Source organism: Salvelinus namaycush, chromosome 31 (assembly GCF_016432855.1).
Source record: "Salvelinus namaycush isolate Seneca chromosome 31, SaNama_1.0, whole genome shotgun sequence".
Classification (NCBI taxonomy): domain Eukaryota; kingdom Metazoa; phylum Chordata; class Actinopteri; order Salmoniformes; family Salmonidae; genus Salvelinus; species Salvelinus namaycush.
In genome coordinates this window covers 20,953,089-20,971,590 of record NC_052337.1, presented here as the reverse complement: position 1 = coordinate 20,971,590, position 18,502 = coordinate 20,953,089, and the positions used below count along the sequence as shown (strand labels likewise).

The following is an 18,502-nucleotide window of genomic DNA, read 5'->3' as shown; positions in this document are numbered from 1 at the left end:
GTAAGAAAAGTGGAGAAAAAATGAAATATTAAATGTGAAGTTATGATTTTACAAGACAAAAATATTTGATCAAATATGCCCAGAGTGGGTTTAACGGGTGTTCCAAATAAGCCCACTTCTTAAATAATCTATTTTCATTTCCAATTGTTCCAAATGTACATTTCTTATGTAAAATTTGATTATTTTTAATAATTGTAGGGGAGATGAATATAAACTGATCATTACTATTCATCAAGAAAGTAGCACTCATAACAGGGTCTAATGGTATACACAGAGATCAATGTGGACTTCAGGTCTTGTCAAACAGTACGCACCTGATTCAACTAATCAACTAATCATAGACATCAATCAAGACATGACTGGTTGAATCACGTGTGTTATTGCTTGGTTATAAACAAAATGTACCCCCACTGGCCCACTGTGGATAAGAAGCCATGCACAAAGACTAGAACACACACAACTTTCAATGAATTATCTGAAAGCTGATTCACATTTGCTGTACTGCTATTCTTGTTGCTTCGTTCAACTAGTCTTCCTAAAGCCTGTCTGAAGACAGTTTCAAATGGCCTTCTCTACTGTTGTGTTACAAAGGTGCAGGTGGTGGACCAATTAACAGAATCACCTGGATGAATGAAGGTCAACAATATGACAATGCCCCCCACCCAAAAGTGCATGAGTAGTCGCCCAATAGACATATTTTTGTCCACCATTCGTTTGCCTTTTTGTCCACCACTTGTAGGTCTTCTACTGCATCTCAGATATGCCTGAAACCTACTCTTATTCTTCTCACTCTGCGTCAAAGACTACCTGTCCACTCCAAACGTTTTGGAGAGAGCACAGAGGTTTCTAATTGTTCATCATCTTGGTAAAGACACCAGGGCTAGATGCATAATATTCAGAACTGTAGTTTGTGTGTTTTAATCAACTTCAATCTAAAGAAAAAAACTATTTATTCTCATGTTCATTGAATATTAGGAATATCAACACACTATCCCCATGTGTTTCAATGCAAACCAGGCTTAATAGGAGCACACTGGGCTTAATAGGAGCACACTGGGATTAATAGGAGCACACTGGGATTAATAGGAGCACACTGGGATTAATAGGAGCACACTGGGATTAATAGGAGCACACTGGGTTTAATAGGAGCACACTGGGATTAGTAGGAGCACACTGGGTTTAATAGGAGCACACTGGGATTAATAGGAGCACACTGGGCTTAATAGGAGCACACTGGGATTAATAGGAGCACACTGGGCTTAATAGGAGCACACTGGGATTAATAGGAGCACACTGGGATTAATTGGAGCACACTGGGCTTAATTGGAGCACACTGGGCTTAATAGGAGCACACTGGGATTAATTGGAGCACACTGGGATTAATTGGAGCACACTGGGATTAATTGGAGCACACTGGGCTTAATAGGAGCACACTGGGATTAATTGGAACAACAGTAATTTATGGGGAAAAATAGAGAATAGCAAAGTCTACTCATAAAATATTTGGAAACCAATGGTTTAGGGTATAAATATACACTATTGACTACAATATTATGCACAGTTAGTATTAATCATATCGAACAATATGTATTTATTGCCATTCACATTCTGCATAGAGGGAGTGCTTTTTTTGCTACTGTACCTTTTAAGCCCACCTGAGATAAATGTCACATTTACAAAAATGTAATCTATGTATACAATGGAAGGTTAATTTAACAGTAAAATAAGACAAAATGCATTTAAAAATGTATGCTGTGAATGCCTGAAATCTATTATCTTGTTGTAGTTGCAAGTTATGTTGCTTTTGTGTGACTGTGACATGCAGGCATGAAAAACCCATATATTCAATTGGCAAGAAATAGTCATTACTGCCCAAGAAATATGCTATCATGTGCATACATCAGTACATTAATCTCTTAATATTACATAAAGTATGATCACTCTTTTTTTTCAGCTTTGAAATTGGCCACTAGTGGGAACTGTTTATTTAGTTGAAACAAACACTAAACAGCAGAAATGTAAAAAAGAAAGTCTTCTTTATTTGAATCCAAAGATGGAAGTGAGTTTAACGGGTGTGTGGACTTAATAGGTACACTTACCCTAGATGTGTGTCTAATTCCACCCAATCTGTAGGTTTAACTAGTTTACCCCCTACCCAATCTGTAGGTTTAACTAGTTTACCCCCTACCCAATCTGTAGGTTTAACTAGTTTACCCCCTACCCAATCTGTAGGTTTAACTAGTTTACCCCCTACCCAATCTGTAGGTTTAACTAGTTTACCCCCTACCCAATCTGTAGGTTTAACTAGTTTACCCCCTACCCAATCTGTAGGTTTAACTAGTTTACCCCCTACCCAATCTGTAGGTTTAACTAGTTTACCCCCTACCCAATCTGTAGGTTTAACTAGTTTACCCCTACCCAATCTGTAGGTTTAACTAGTTTACCCCCTACCCAATCTGTAGGTTTAACTAGTTTACCCCCTACCCAATCTGTAGGTTTAACTAGTTTACCCCCTACCCAATCTGTAGGTTTAACTAGTTTACCCCCTACCCAATCTGTAGGTTTAACTAGTTTACCCCCTACCCAATCTGTAGGTTTAACTAGTTTACCCCCTACCCAATCTGTAGGTTTAACTAGTTTACCCCCTACCCAATCTGTAGGTTTAACTAGTTTACCCCCTACCCAATCTGTAGGTTTAACTAGTTTACCCCCTACCCAATCTGTAGGTTTAACTAGTTTACCCCCTACCCAATCTGTAGGTTTAACTAGTTTACCCCCTACCCAATCTGTAGGTTTAACTAGTTTACCCCCTACCCAATCTGTAGGTTTAACTAGTTTACCCCCTACCCAATCTGTAGGTTTAACTAGTTTACCCCCTACCCAATCTGTAGGTTTAACTAGTTTACCCCCTACCCAATCTGTAGGTTTAACTAGTTTACCCCCTACCCAATCTGTAGGTTTAACTAGTTTACCCCCTACCCAATCTGTAGGTTTAACTAGTTTACCCCCTACCCAATCTGTAGGTTTAACTAGTTTACCCCCTACCCAATCTGTAGGTTTAACTAGTTTACCCCCTACCCAATCTGTAGGTTTAACTAGTTTACCCCCTACCCAATCTGTAGGTTTAACTAGTTTACCCCCTACCCAATCTGTAGGTTTAACTAGTTTACCCCCTACCCAATCTGTAGGTTTAACTAGTTTACCCCCTACCCAATCTGTAGGTTTAACTAGTTTACCCCCTACCCAATCTGTAGGTTTAACTAGTTTACCCCCTACCCAATCTGTAGGTTTAACTAGTTTACCCCCTACCCAATCTGTAGGTTTAACTAGTTTACCCCCTACCCAATCTGTAGGTTTAACTAGTTTACCCCCTACCCAATCTGTAGGTTTAACTAGTTTACCCCCTACCCAATCTGTAGGTTTAACTAGTTTACCCCCTACCCAATCTGTAGGTTTAGCTAGTTTACCCCCTACCCAATCTGTAGGTTTAACTAGTTTACCCCCTACCCAATCTGTAGGTTTAGCTAGTTTACCCCCTACCCAATCTGTAGGTTTAACTAGTTTACCCCCTACCCAATCTGTAGGTTTAACTAGTTTACCCCCTACCCAATCTGTAGGTTTAACTAGTTTACCCCCTACCCAATCTGTAGGTTTAACTAGTTTACCCCCTACCCAATCTGTAGGTTTAACTAGTTTACCCCCTACCCAATCTGTAGGTTTAACTAGTTTACCCCCTACCCAATCTGTAGGTTTAACTAGTTTACCCCCTACCCAATCTGTAGGTTTAACTAGTTTACCCCCTACCCAATCTGTAGGTTTAACTAGTTTACCCCCTACCCAATCTGTAGGTTTAACTAGTTTACCCCCTACCCAATCTGTAGGTTTAACTAGTTTACCCCCTACCCAATCTGTAGGTTTAACTAGTTTACCCCCTACCCAATCTGTAGGTTTAACTAGTTTACCCCCTACCCAATCTGTAGGTTTAACTAGTTTACCCCCTACCCAATCTGTAGGTTTAACTAGTTTACCCCCTACTCAATCTGTAGGTTTAACTAGTTTACCCCCTACCCAATCTGTAGGTTTAACTAGTTTACCCCCTACCCAATCTGTAGGTTTAACTAGTTTACCCCCTACTCAATCTGTAGGTTTAACTAGTTTACCCCCTACCCAATCTGTAGGTTTAACTAGTTTACCCCCTACCCAATCTGTAGGTTTAACTAGTTTACCCCCTACCCAATCTGTAGGTTTAACTAGTTTACCCCCTACCCAATCTGTAGGTTTAACTAGTTTACCCCCTACCCAATCTGTAGGTTTAACTAGTTTACCCCCTACCCAATCTGTAGGTTTAACTAGTTTACCCCCTACCCAATCTGTAGGTTTAACTAGTTTACCCCCTACCCATGTGAAGTAGGTCATAGAGATAATGATATGAAGCTTATGAGGCCATCGGTAAACCAAAGAGGATAAATAGAATTGGACAAACCCAACATAGGCTGCCTCAAATCCCTACATTTGAGGAGCCCTCTTTCACTCCCTTTAAAACCCACCTATTTATAGCCAAGATTATGAGCTTCTCTATCTCACCTGAACTCTTTCATCCACTTTCAGTTTGAACTTCTTCCCTCAGTCTTACATTTCCATGTGACTATTTCTGTCCCCTCTCTTTTGATAGTGTTTAAGTGAGTGTGTCCCAATTTTCATATTCTATATTTCATAAATTGAAGTCTTTCCTTGGAATGTGAATCGCTACAACTAGCTGTGTAAGAAAATCTCCTTCCCTTGTCCTGCTGGTGAGAAGGTCTATTTCAGGCTATGCATGAGGAAGAGGGTCCGTCAGAAAGCTTACTGAACGTAAATGATGAAATCATCTGGTCAGTTGTACTGCTTTCCTGACGCTACAATGAGAAAGCTAGCTATCTGTGCCTTTGTTTAGAATCCTACACATTTTTGGAACATTTTGCTAGCCCAAGCTTCTCCTGGTTTCTTCTCAATTGAATGACGCTTGTATGTGAGCACTGAGAAGGAGAGGTTGTCTTCCCTCACTCGCTCTAATTCCATTTTACACGCTCCTTCTCTCTCTCAATCTAAAGATTAGCCATTTTAGATTGACCACCATGAATACAGTTAATCCTGAAAAACACCCACTTCAACAGGCCAAAGGGACATGATGGAACAATTAGTTTGGTGTTTACACCAAGGCCATCTACCATGGGGAGAGAGATAGACCATGGAGTAGAGAACAGGAAGAAGAGAGTGAGTAGAGGACGAGGAAAGAAGTCCTAGCTAGCAGATGGCCTGAATCGTCCACAGAGACAGTATTCTCGCTCTCTCCAGAGTCAGGGCAGCCATTAGGAGAAAAGCCTTCTGCTAGAGGAACATTTCACTGTGAACACTCACTCCAGCATAGGGAGGAGGAATCCAACAGCCCAGCTAGCTATAGAACGAACAAACAGCCTCCAGCACCTGGTCATGACACATGCATACACTCACATGTACGCTTGGGCACACACACACTCACGCAAACAAACACTCGCGCAAACACACACTCGCACACACAAACCCACTGCTTACAGCCCCAAGATGTGTGTGAGTTTGTTTGTGTGTGTGTGTGTGTGTATTCTGTTACGCAACGGGAGAGCTCTTCCCATCTGTGCCTCTACAGCCCCCGCATCCCTGACCAGTGAAGCAAGAAACCATACATCAGCCTTGCACTCTGCCTCGGCTTTATCATCTTCACCCTCTTCCTCCCCATCATCATCCTCAAAATGATCCCTGATCCTCAACCTCTTCCTCCTCACCATCATCCTCACTCAGCCAACCACTATCAGAAAACATATCCTATTCTCCATCCCAGGAGCGTCATCTAACAGATTCCATACATTTCAAAATCCAGATTATCCCCCAAATACATGAGTGCAAAATCTCCCCCATCATCTGTGGCATTGTAACTGACCCCGCTCTGCCTATTGTTGTGTGAAATGTACTAAAACAAAGAGACCAGACAAGAGTGAGATAATCCCACAGATCGCAGCTGGGAAGGAGTAAGAGCGTTAGCCACATGCTAGGCCTCTTACTGTGCAGCCTGCCTGCCTGCAGCCCCAGCCAGCCAGCCTAGCATAGAGCAAGGCCAGAGAAAGGAGAGGTGGACACTGTCTGTGGAGGGATTTTCAATAAGAGGGTGGCTATGTGCTATTCATCACTTTCAATCTTTACACTGTGTGAGCGCATGTCACTGGAAGCAAAGCAGGTATATCCTACAGGCCTGAATTCAACAGTCATGAATGATGTCCCTATAGATGAAAATGAGTCAACAGTAATGAAGACTCTGAAATGATGAAGAATACAAGGAGATATTTTTGACTCGCACAATACCGATCATTATCAATCAAAGAGAACATCAACAGTGCTGGAGCGAGAGAGAGTATGTTTCCTGTCACACCCTCAGTACAGGGGTTAGTGTGCAGCTGCCACCCCTCTCCTCTTCACCCCCCCACCACCAGAGCAGACAGTCTTATCTGCCTCTCTGCACACACACAGGGCTCATCCTGGCACAGGAACGGGTGCCTGCTGCCAACGACCCACAGCTTGATCAACGACCCACAGCTCGGTCTGCTCTAATAGGGTGCCAGGGCTGCTGCGGGAGGGCGGGCTCTAAAACGCCACTCACCTTGTCAGCAGAAAGCCCAGGGAAACCAGGTCAGAAGGAGCCACGTCACATGACACCACTGCAGCTAGCGCATTTGAACCCAACCGCCCAAGCCTCTAGCTCCGAGCTAACCACTCTGTTAGCTCGAGCCGTAACTGGGCCTCGAGGCTACGAACAGGTTAAAAGATATTACTGAAGATGCTTGTTTGGGGAGAGAGAGAGAGGGGAAGAGATAGCTTTCTTTTGTCCAGGACTACAGTAAAAGCTTTTTAGAAAAAAGCTGGTTGGGTTTCAGAAATAGTCGTGGACTGAGTCAGAAGCCTCTCTCAGCCGGCGTCCCAAATGGCATTCTTTCCCACATATAGTACACTACTTTTGTAGTGCACTACATAGGGGACATGGGATGCATTTGGGACACATCCTCTGTCTCCCATGGTTGGCTGGCTGCGGCTCACAGACACCTGTGGTTGGAATTCCACGCACGGAACCCTGGGAGCCAAGCGTCTGTCTGAGGAAGACCTCCCCGTCTCAACTCGGACTGACTGCATTTGTTATTCACTCAACTGAACTCACATTCCAGGAAGATAGAGGTAACTCTCCTACACAAGGCCACTCAGAAGACACAGTCAGGTATACACACAAACACACACAGGCACTGAGTGACACACACACACTTTGAGGCTCATGTATCCCTCTATACCCTTCACAAAGAGCGTGCCTGCTCAGAGACAAGGGGGAGAAGACGAGAGCGTCAAAATGCACTGAGAGAAGAGTGAATGAGGAGGAGAAAGCTGCTTACACAGACAAAAGAAAACAATGCTCACAATTCATTGTTCAGCGATTTTTAGGAAGAGCCCCATGTCTCACAAGGTTACGTGAAACTATGACCGTGTAATGAACAGGCAGTGAAGAGATCACCGAGTAGGCAGGTTTCTATGGTTTGTCTCAGTCAAGAGGTCAAACCTGACATTTCAGCCAAGGAACATGTAAAGTACCAGAAACTACACACAATAATCAAGTGCACCAATTCCAGGACCAGCAGTTGTGAGATTAAAATTGAAACATTAGATTTCACCAGCTTAGATGCTCTAGTCTAAATCCTACCAGTGTGTATGATGAGACTATGAACACATTCCCCCTCCCTCCATACATGGTAGTCAGTCAGGCAGTCAGTCAGTCAGTCAGTCAATCAGTCAGTCAGTCAACCCTGCCAGGCAGCGGTCAGCGTGCAACAGCCTCTTAAATCTCCAGACATGAACGGAGCAGCGACTAGAGCTAAGATTAGAGGGCAGCCGCCACTCACCCAGGTCTCCATGGAAACTGTTGTCATGGGAAGCTCTGCTGGTCGGTGTGGAGTTCGGATCGAGTGGGGGCCAGATCTGGCCAGTCTTGCGGACGCTCACAATGGTGGCTTCGGACATGACCACGTGGCCCTGCTGGCGGTGGCGCTTCTGGGACTGTGGCGTGGGGGGACTGCTGCTGTCAAACGAATGCTGGGAGTTCTGGGAGTTCTGCGAGGGCGAGCGGCTCTTCTCCCTGAAGGGCCGGCGGTAGGCTGTGGTGGGACTGGGTGACACGTGGCTGGACTGGCCAGACGAGAAGTCTTCCTCGCTGGATGTTAGGTTCTCATTGGAACTGCAGTCTGGTGTGTAGCCGCCGCCTCCGCCCCCCACGTCCTCAAAGCTCCCGGGAGAGTAGGAGCGCCGGGGCCAGGTCAGGTGGTGCTCTTCTCCGATGTGGTCCCTCATGATGACGCCCCCTCTTCCATCCCCCCCGCCCTCGCCCATCATCACCCCGCCCACGTAGACACTGGTGTAAGGCTGGAAGTCAGAGGGTTGCCATGGGGGTGGAGGAGGCTGTTTGCTCCCGTTGGCCTTGGGGTGGCGTGGGTTGGGGTCCCCATCCTCGTATTCAGCATCGTACCCACAGGTGCTCTCTGTAGAGCGCCCCCTGTAGACAGGCCGGGTGCGGAGCTCACCTGCCACAGTGGCCAGGTTGCCTGGCAGGGAGTGCAGAGATCTCTTGCGCTCCATCTGCATGGCCTGGCTGCCCAGGGTGCTGATCTTGTCAGAGACGTCTCGGTCATTGACCCTGACCAGGCCCCTGTCATGGTGGAACTCCATGTTGGTGTAGAAGGGCTGCTGCTTCTCCTGGCTCTTCCCTCCATCCCCGGCAGAGTGAGAGTTGGCCCGCTTGATCCTCTCAAAGTTAGACCTCAGCGCTGCCACCCCCAGTCCCATGCCAAGCTTGTCATTGGGGTCAGACGGTAGGTCCTTGTTCGGGGGTGGGTTTTGGCGGCGAGGGGATATACCTCCTTTCTGTTTGGAGGGTGAGAGGCCGTCTGTCTCGCAGGGCTCTACCTGCTGGGGTACCTCGAAGGCAGACTGGAGCTCCAGCCCGTCTCCGTGGGAGGCTGACTTCCGGGCTGGAGGGGGTCTAGGTTTGGACCTAGCCTCCCCCACCGGTTGGAACCGGCTCCGCTCCCCCTGTTCCTGCACGTGTGGCTGCTGAGACTCAGCACCCAGCCCTGCCTGGTCCCCTACCTCGTTCACCTGGGCCTTCCTGAAACCCCAGCGTTGGCGGTCATAACTCTTCCTCTCCTTGGCCAGCAGCGTCTGCAGGTAGATCATACGGAAGCGCTCCTTGTTCACCTCCAGCTCCAGCCGCCGGATGGAGGCTTTGCACTTCTCAAGCTCCTGTTCGATGCACCCCACCGACCTGAGCTCCATCTTTGGGGGGTCCGACTCAGGGAACTGCGCTTTCCATGCTTCAATAAATCCCACAGGCTCCACCATTGTTGATATTTACTGTACAGCAGTAGATCTGACTGGGGTGATGTCACCAGTAGCCTACGGGGCTCTTTATTTCTCGTCTATCATACAGTTTCTGACAGGGAAAAAAATCGGAATGTACCTAGAGAAACTACTATAGAAAAATACCATTCATATTAATGGTATGTTAAACCAGTTCAAAAACTGACAATTGAACTGTTGTCACCTCTTTACCGATTCGCAGTCACAATATATTTAATAGTCAACAATAGAAATAGGCTTATCACTCAAACCTGCGAATGTGTCAGACACGAATCATATTTGACGACGGTCTCGTCTCTTCTGCATTATTCCAGAAAAAAATATGAGACACATCTCCTGAGCGGATGATCTTCTGGATATAGAACTCCCGTGTGATGAGAAAGTGATAACGGCTCTCCAACTACTTACTTTCCATTGTCTTATTCAAGTCAAGCTTTTTCCATATATTCCATAAACGATAAACTTCGTTTACTCAGATGACAACATCCCTGTTCCATTATCACCGACTCCAGCTGTTCCTAGATCTTTATACCAGCTCAGCGTCCAAGGAGAATGGCATAAAATGAGAGAAAAGAAAGAATGATGGTTTTCCCACGACAAATTCATTTTATCTTGTTCCTATTCCGAATCGATGATAAATTATCATTTGTTTTGCCTTGTTTTCCCATGTTTTCGCGGTTCATTGTTAGTGTACAGTTTATCCAGATCTTCACCGTTCATCGCCTGTGGACCCCTGTGGTTGCGTGTTCCAATCTCGTACTGGAGACGGAGGGCTGCAGGAAAGGGAGGGGCCAGACGGAATATGATTGACAGTGGTTGCGCTCGGTTTCCGTTCAATTAAAGAGACAAGGTATAAATGTATTCAACTGTATTCCACATAACAATGATCCGGCAGTAGATCATTTATTGATATTTCAGTAAATCCTACAAGCATAATAATCTAAGCGAAACTCTTGGATGTAGCCTATATTCCATTTATATCTGTCTTTATTTGAGCATTGCAGCTAAGATGGTAGAATGGAGAGTTAAAAATCTATTGTTGTATTATTCTCTTCGTATGGCCTGAGAAAATGCTAATTATATGCTACAGTAATTGAAATCAACCTGCCGTGCAGGTGTGATACTTCTGGGCGAATGGCACTTCCGGAATTCCTAATATGACACCACAATGCCACCTTGTGGGCTGTTCACGTAAAGTGGATACAGTAGGCTAATGATTATTATAAACTGGGTGGTTCGATCCCTGAATGCTAATTGGCTGACAGCCGTGGTATATCACAGGTATGACAAAACAGTTATTTTTACTGCTCTAATTACGTTGGTAAACCGTTTATAATATCAATAAGGCACCTCGGGTGTTTGTGATATATAGCCAATATACCACGGCTAAGGGCTGTGTCCAGACACTCCGTGTTGTATCGTGCATAAGAACAGCCCTTAGCCGTGGTATATTGGCCATATACCACACCCCCTTGGGCCTCATTGCTTAAATAAACTCCATTCAAATCGACAAGTCCACAATATAGGAGTACAGTAGTTGTAGTACAATAGTAACTTTCTATCGGTGGTGGAAAAAGTATCCAATTGTCATACTTGAGTAAAAGTAAAGATACCTTTATAGAAAATGAAAGTCACCCAGTAAAATACTACTTGAGTAAAAGTGTAAAAGTATTTGATTTTAAATATACTTAATAAGTATCAAATGTAAATGTAATTTCTAAAAATATACTTAAGTATGGTATGAATAGTTAAAAATTCCTTATATTACGCAAACCAGATGGAACCATTTTTTTTATGGATATCCAGGGGCACACTTCAACACAGACATAATTTACAAATGAAGAATGTGTTTAGTGAGTCCACCAGATCAGAGGCAATAGGGATGACCAGGAATGTTCTCTTGATATGTATTCAAAATGTAACAAGTACTTTGAGGTTTTAGCAAAAATGTATGGAGTAAAAAGTATATTATTTTATTTAGGAATTTAGTGAAGTAAAAGTAAAAGTTGTCAAAAGTACAGATACCCCAAAAAATGACGTAAGTAGTACTTTCAAGTATTTTTACTTAAGCACTTTCACAACTGCTTTCTATGTCCAATCTAATTAGCTGACATGCTAACAATATTACATACATACAGGTAACTGCCAAAATAAAGGAAACACTTGAGTAAATAAGGAATGCAAAGTATATTGAAAGCAGGTGCTTCCACACAGGTGTGGTTCCTGAGTTAATTAAGCAATTAGCATCCCATAAAGCTTAGGATCAGTTGCCCATTATTTTGGCTACCATGGCTAGAAGAGATCTTAGTGACTTTGAAAGAGGTAGGGAGAGAACCCATATTTCCCTGAGATTACACAGATCCACAAAGAATTTGAAAAAACAAACCCAATTTTGATAAACTCCCATATCTATTGGGACAAATACCACAGTGTGCCATCACAGCAGCAAGGTGTGAGACCTGTTGCCACAAGAAAAGGGCAACCAGTGAAGAACAAACACCATTGTAAATACAACCCATGTTTATTTATTTTCCCTTTTCTACTTTAACTATTTGCACATAAAATTAAATTGGTGATGTCTTTGTTCTTTTGGAACTTTTGTTAATGTTTACTGTACATTTGTATTGTTTATTTCACTTTTGTTTATTATCTAGTTAACTTGCTATGGCAACGTTAACATATGTTTACCATGCCAATAAAGCCCTTAAATTGAATTGAGAGAGAGAGATGGGGAAACGAAGCTTCCTGAAGCATTGAGGCTTTCCAGCCAATTGTGTCAAAAACAGGTAAATTACCAGGTGATTAATTATCTGTTCACAATGCACATTAGTGACATCTGCTGGAGAGCAATAAATAGCAACGTGTGATTATTAGAGTTTTTCTCCACTAATCCGTGGTGCAGCGGTAAATCTTTGGTTTTAATAGCCTACACTCAGTTGGATTTCTAAATTCACATCATACTTCCGATTTTTTGTCTTCAAATGTACTATTTTTCCAAAATGGAATCTATTTCATTATTTAGGATGCTTCAGACAAAAGCTATTTTCAAAATAGTGTTCCTAAAGCAGAATTCGACGTCATACCCTCACGACCCTGAATGTTCCCATTGTGAACTACCAGTCAGGTGAAAGTCCCTGCACAAATTCCTAAATATATTTAGAAGTACGACTTCCAGTACAGGTGGGTGTTTGAAAGCAGTTTAATTGAAGAAAGCACCAGAAACAAGGCGAAATCAGTGGGATCTCGCATTTTTCAACACATGGTTTTAAAAAGCACATGATCAAACGAAGCTTCGGACATCGTTGATGATGTACACGGTCAAATCATGACGTCAGTGATATTCAGATCAAACAATAGTAGTTTTATAAAGAGGCCCGAGTTCGCGAGTTGGAATTCCGAGTTGGATGGATGACCGTTCAAAACGATTTTTCCCAGTCGAGGCTCGTTTTTTTCCCGACTTCCCAGTTGTCTTGAACGCACTGAAGTCGGAAGTCAAGAGATTTACGAGTTTCCTGTTGTTTTGAAAGTTGTTCTGAAAATGCAGTGGTGTAAAGTACTTAAGTAAAAATACTTCAAAGCACTACTTAAGTAGTTTTTGGGGGTATCTGTACTTTATTCTTTATATTTGACTACTTTTACTTCACTACATTCCTTAAGAAAATATTGTACTTTTTACTCCATACATTTTCCATGACATCCAAAAGTACTCGTTACATTTTGAATGCTGAGCAGAACAGGAAAATAAACTCAGCAAAAAAAGAAACGTCCTCTCACTGTCAACTGCGTTTATTTTCAGCAAACTTAACATGTGTAAATATTTATATGAACATAACAAGATGCAACAACTGAGACATAAACTGAACAAGTTCCACAGACATGTGACTAACAGAAATGGAATAATGTGTCCCTGAACAAAGGGGGGGTCAAAATCAAAAGTAAAAGTCAGTGTCTGGTGTGGCCACCAGCTGCATTAAGTACTGCAGTGCATTTGAACTGCACCAGATTTGCCAGTTCCTGCTGTGAGATGTTACCCCACTCTTCCACCAAGGCACCTGCAAGTTCATGGACATTTCTGGGGGGAATGGCCCTAGCCCTCACCCTCCGATCCAACAGGTCCCAGACGTGCTCAATGGGCTTGAGATCCAGGCTCTTCACTGGCCATGACAGAACACTGACATTCCTGTCTTACAGGAAATCACGCACAGAACGAGCAGTATGGCTGGTGGCATTGTCATGCTGGAGTGTCATGTCAGGATGAACCTGCAGGAAGGGTACCACATGAGGGAGGAGGAGGTCTTCCCTGTAACTCACAGCGTTGAGATTGCCTGCAATGACAACAAGCTCAGTCCGATGATGCTGTGACACACCGCCCCAGACCATGACCGACCCTCCACCTCCAAATCGATCCCGCTCCAGAGTACAGGCCTCGGTATATCGCTCATTCCTTCGACGATAAACGCGAATCCGACCATCACCCCTGGTGAGACAAAACCGCGACACTTGAGTGAAGAGCACTTTTAGCCAGTCCTGTCTGGTCCAGCGACGGTGGGTTTGTGCCCATAGGCGACGTTGTTGCCGGTGATGTCTGGTGAGGACCTGCCTTACAACAGGCCTACAAGCCCACAGTCCATCCTCTCTCAGCCTATTGCGGACAGTCTGAGCACTGATGGAGTGATTGTGCGTTCCTGGTGTAACTCGGGCAGTTGTTGTTGCCATCCTGTACCTGTCCCGCAGGTGTGATGTTTGGATGTACCGATCCTGTGCAGGTGTTTTTACACGTGGTCTGCCACTGCGAGGAAGATCAGGTGTCCATCCTGTCTCCCTGTAGCGCCCTTTTTTGCTGAGATTAGTTAAATTCAATCACTTATCAACCGAACATCCCTGGTCATCTGTATTGCCTCTGTTCTGGCGGATTACTAAACACACATACTTCCTTTGTAAATTATGTCTAAATGTTGGTGTGCCCGTGGCTTTCCATAAATAAAAAAAACGGTGCCATCTGGTTTGCTTAAGAACTTCTTGTCAATAGGGGGGCGCTGTTTTCACTTTGGAAAAAATCGTGCCCAAATTAAACTGCCTCGTACTCTATTCTAGATCGTACAATATGCATATTATTATTACTATTGGATAGAAAACACTCTCAAGTTTCTAAAACTGTTTGAATTATATCTGTGAGTAAAACAGAACTCATTTTGCAGCAAACTTCCATACAGGAAGTGAAAAATCTGAAAACGATGCTCTGTTCCAGGGCCTGCCTATTCAATTGCCTAATATTTATCGATATGCATGCACTTCATACGCCTTCCACTAGATGTCAACAGGCAGTGGAAGGTGGAATGGGGTGTCTAGCTTGATCTGAGGCCGAACAAGAGCTTTTGGAGTGACAGGTCTGGAAATGTATTTGTCTTCTCTGGCGCGCGAAGTACGTCGACATTGGCTTCTGAAAAGCGTTCGGTATACACGGCGGATATCTCCGGCTCTGATTTTATTTGATACATGTGTTAATAACATCATAAAGTAGTTTTTTTCAACCGAGTTGTATCAGTTTATTCAACGTTTATTGGGACTTTTGGAGTTTTCCGTTCTTTGCGTCAAGAGAAGATGGGCATGTTCGCGCCACATGGCTAGCTAAGGTTGCTAATTCGACAGGAGAAAAGGACATTCTAAAACCAAACAACGATTTATTCTGGACCTAGGACTCCTTGTACAAGATTCTGATGGAAGCTCAGCAAAAGTAAGAACAATTTATGATGTTATTTCGTATTTCTGTGGAAAATGTTATTTCTATTCTCTGCCGTTTTGGCGGGCGCTGTCTCGCAATAACGCAAGCTGTTTGTTATGGTAAAGTTATTTTAAAAAATCTAACACGGCGGTTGCATTAAGAACCAGTGTATCTTTCATTTGCCATACAACAAGTATTTTTATGTAAAGTTTATGATGAGTTCTTTGGTCAGACTAGGTGAGTGTCCAAAATAGCTCCGGACATTCTGGTGAATCGATGCTACATATTCACAATGTATAACCACGGTTTGCAGCTCTAAATATGCAAATTTTCGAACAAAACAAGTGTATTGTATAACCTGATGTTATAAGACTGTCATCTGATGAAGTTGGTCAAGGTTAGTGATTCATTTTATATCTTTTGCTGGTTTTTGCGAATGCTATCTATGCGGTGAATAAATGTGGTTGTGTGTTTGGCTATTGTGGTAAGCTAATATAATGCTATATTGTGTTTTCGCTGTAAAACACTTAAAAAATCGGAAATATTGGCTGGATTCACAAGATGTTTATCTTTCATTTGCTGTATTGGACTTGTGATTTCATGATATTTATATGCTATTATTTACTTGTGGCGCTATGCTAGGCTATGCTAGTCAGCTTTTACTGATGAGGATGCTCTCGGATCCAGGATGGGTGTTAAGTAAAGGTTAATATAAGGAATTTGAAATTATTTATACTTTTACTTTTGATACTTAAGTATATTTTAAACCAAATACTTTTAGACTTTTACTCAAGTAGAATTTTACTGAGTGACTTTTACTTTTACTTGAGTCATTTTCTATTAAGGTATCTTTACTTGACTCATGTATGACAGTTGGGTACTTTTTCCACCACTGTGAACCAGGCACGTATCCGCACACTGCTTCGCGATTTCGACGCATGCCTCGGAGCGCCAGTATTAAACGTAACATACCCCAGTTCTAATATTTTTCCACCTAATTGGTCTTTTGACCAATCACAACATATATATTTTTGCAGAACTGATCGGATTGGTCAAAAGACCAATTACTGGAAAAAATATCTGAATTGGCTGCGCAGCTAAAAATCACCAGATCTCAACCGAATTGAACACTAAAGGCAGCGAAGCAAGTGTTCCTCATACTAGGTTATGTTTGTACCTAGCATAATTCGGCTAGGCGATGTCAGCTAGGCGAAGCAAACATCTGTGCGAAGCAGACATCTGTGCCACAGACAGAAGGGGTAAACTCAGACACGTCACAGGGGCTATAAAGCTGAAGCATCCGTTAAGAACGTTTTCTCAGAGGAAGTCCAGTCGCGGATAGTGGGAGTGAATGGAACTAAGTGAAACTGAGCAGATGTTCTGCAATGTTCTCAATACATTTTCCTGTCCCCAAAACTAGAATATGTTACGAACACAGTGCACTTAGTTGTAAAAAATTGTGTTTAGGAAGCAAGGTCGAATTGAGTTTGTGCACACGCGCACTTCACAGAGGAGGCATTCCCTAACTGAAATATGTTACAATGCGCCTACCTTGCTTGTTCTGCCCACTAATGCTTCATTTTCTCCCACTGTAAACCACACAGATTAACTATCTTGAGTTAGCTACACTGAACAAAAATATAAACGCAACATGTAAAAAGTGTTGGTCCAAAATTTCATGAGCTGAAATGAAAGATCCTGCAATAGACTGTGCCAGGGGGCTAGTCTGTCCTATCTGGTGAAATTCTCCTGTCTCATCTGGTGTCCTGTGTGAACTTAAGTATGCTCCCTCCATCTCTCTCGCTCTCTCTGAGGACCTGAGCCCTAGGACCATGCCTCAGGACTACCTGGCCTGAAGACTCCTGGCTGTCCCCAGTCCATCTGGTTGTGCTGCTGATCCAGTTTCTGCTGTTTTGCCTGCGGCTATGGAACCCTGACCTGATTACCGGACGTGCTACTGTACCTTGTCCCGGACCTCTTGTTTTCGATCCTCTCTCGCTCTCTACTACACCTGCTATCTCGACCTCTGAAAGCCAACTGACATTTACTCCTGAGGTGCTGACCTGTTGCACGCTCTACAAGCACTGTGATTATTATTTGACCCTGCTGGTCATCTACGAATGCTTGAACATCTTGAAGAACAATGTGGCCTTAATGGCCAATTAGAATCTCCACCCGGCACGGCCAGGACTGGCCACCCCTCAGAGCCTGGTTCCTCTCTAGGTGTCTTCCTAGGTTCCTGCCTTTCTAGGGAGTTTTTCCTAGCCACTGAGCTTCTACATCTGCATTTCTTAATGTTTGTGGTTTTAAGCTGCATAAAAAATGGCTTCATAAAAACATTTGATTTGATTGATATGCATGCTTGTCATCCTCACCAGGGTCTTGACCTGACTGTAGTTAGGCATCGTAACAGACTTCAGTGTGCAAATGCTCACCTTCGATGGCCACTGGCACGCTGGAGAAGTGTGCTCTTGACGGATGAATCCCGGTTTCAACTGTACCGGGCAGATGGCAGACAATGTGTATGGCGTTGTGTTTGTGATTTTGTTGTTAACGTTGTGAACAGTGCCGGTTGGTTTATGGTATGTGCAGGCATAAGCTACGGACAACACAATTGCATTTTACCGATGCCAATTTGAATGCAGAGATACCGTGATGAGATCCTGAGGCCCATTGTCGTGCCATCCCCTTATGTTTGAGCATGATAATACACTGCCCCAAGTCGCAAGGATCTGTACACAATTTCTGGAAGCTGAAAATGTCCCAGTTTTTCCATGGACTGCATACTCACCAGACATGTCACCCATTGAGCACTTTCGTCATCCTCTGGATCATCAGCGTGTTCCAGTTCCCACCAATATCCAGCAACTTCACACAGCCATTGAGGAGTGGGACAATATTTCATAGGCCACACCCCATTATTATTTTCTTAAGGCATCTGTGACCACAGATGCATATCTGTATTCAGTCATGTAGAATCCATAGATTAGGGCCTAATGGATTTTTCAATTGACTTATTCTTATATGAACTGTAAATCAGTAAAATCTTTGAAATTGTTGCAGTTATATTTTTAATTTAGTGTATTTACACACTTGCCAACTCCATTGGCAAACAATGAGTTGGTATGACAGCACAGACTGGCACTCTCAGATTACAAGACAATGATAGACCCAAATAAAGTTTCAATAGTTTATTAAGCTGAAACCACAATCTCAGTGATGCATGTTACAATCATTGAGCACAGGTAGTGATCAATCAAATGTACAGATGTTCCCGTTAAACTGATGTGTTAACATGGTGGGGAGTTAACTGCAGCTTCA

The 18,502-nt window shown here is 43.5% G+C and overlaps 1 protein-coding gene across 2 annotated transcripts in view; it reads right to left on the bottom strand.

The window, feature by feature from the left end:
• Positions 1-9,516, bottom strand: part of LOC120026326 (breakpoint cluster region protein-like) — a 118,154-nt gene extending 108,638 nt beyond the window's left edge. For both annotated transcript variants that reach the window (XM_038971165.1, XM_038971166.1), the window contains exons 1-2: positions 9,190-9,516; positions 7,950-9,099 (exon numbers count right to left, since the gene is read on the bottom strand). In XM_038971165.1, coding sequence (XP_038827093.1) covers positions 7,950-9,099; positions 9,190-9,441 — 1,402 coding nt within the window. In that variant the 5' untranslated portion in view covers positions 9,442-9,516. The remainder of the gene's footprint in view (positions 1-7,949; positions 9,100-9,189) is intronic.
• Between the last annotated feature and the right edge of the window lie 8,986 nt (positions 9,517-18,502).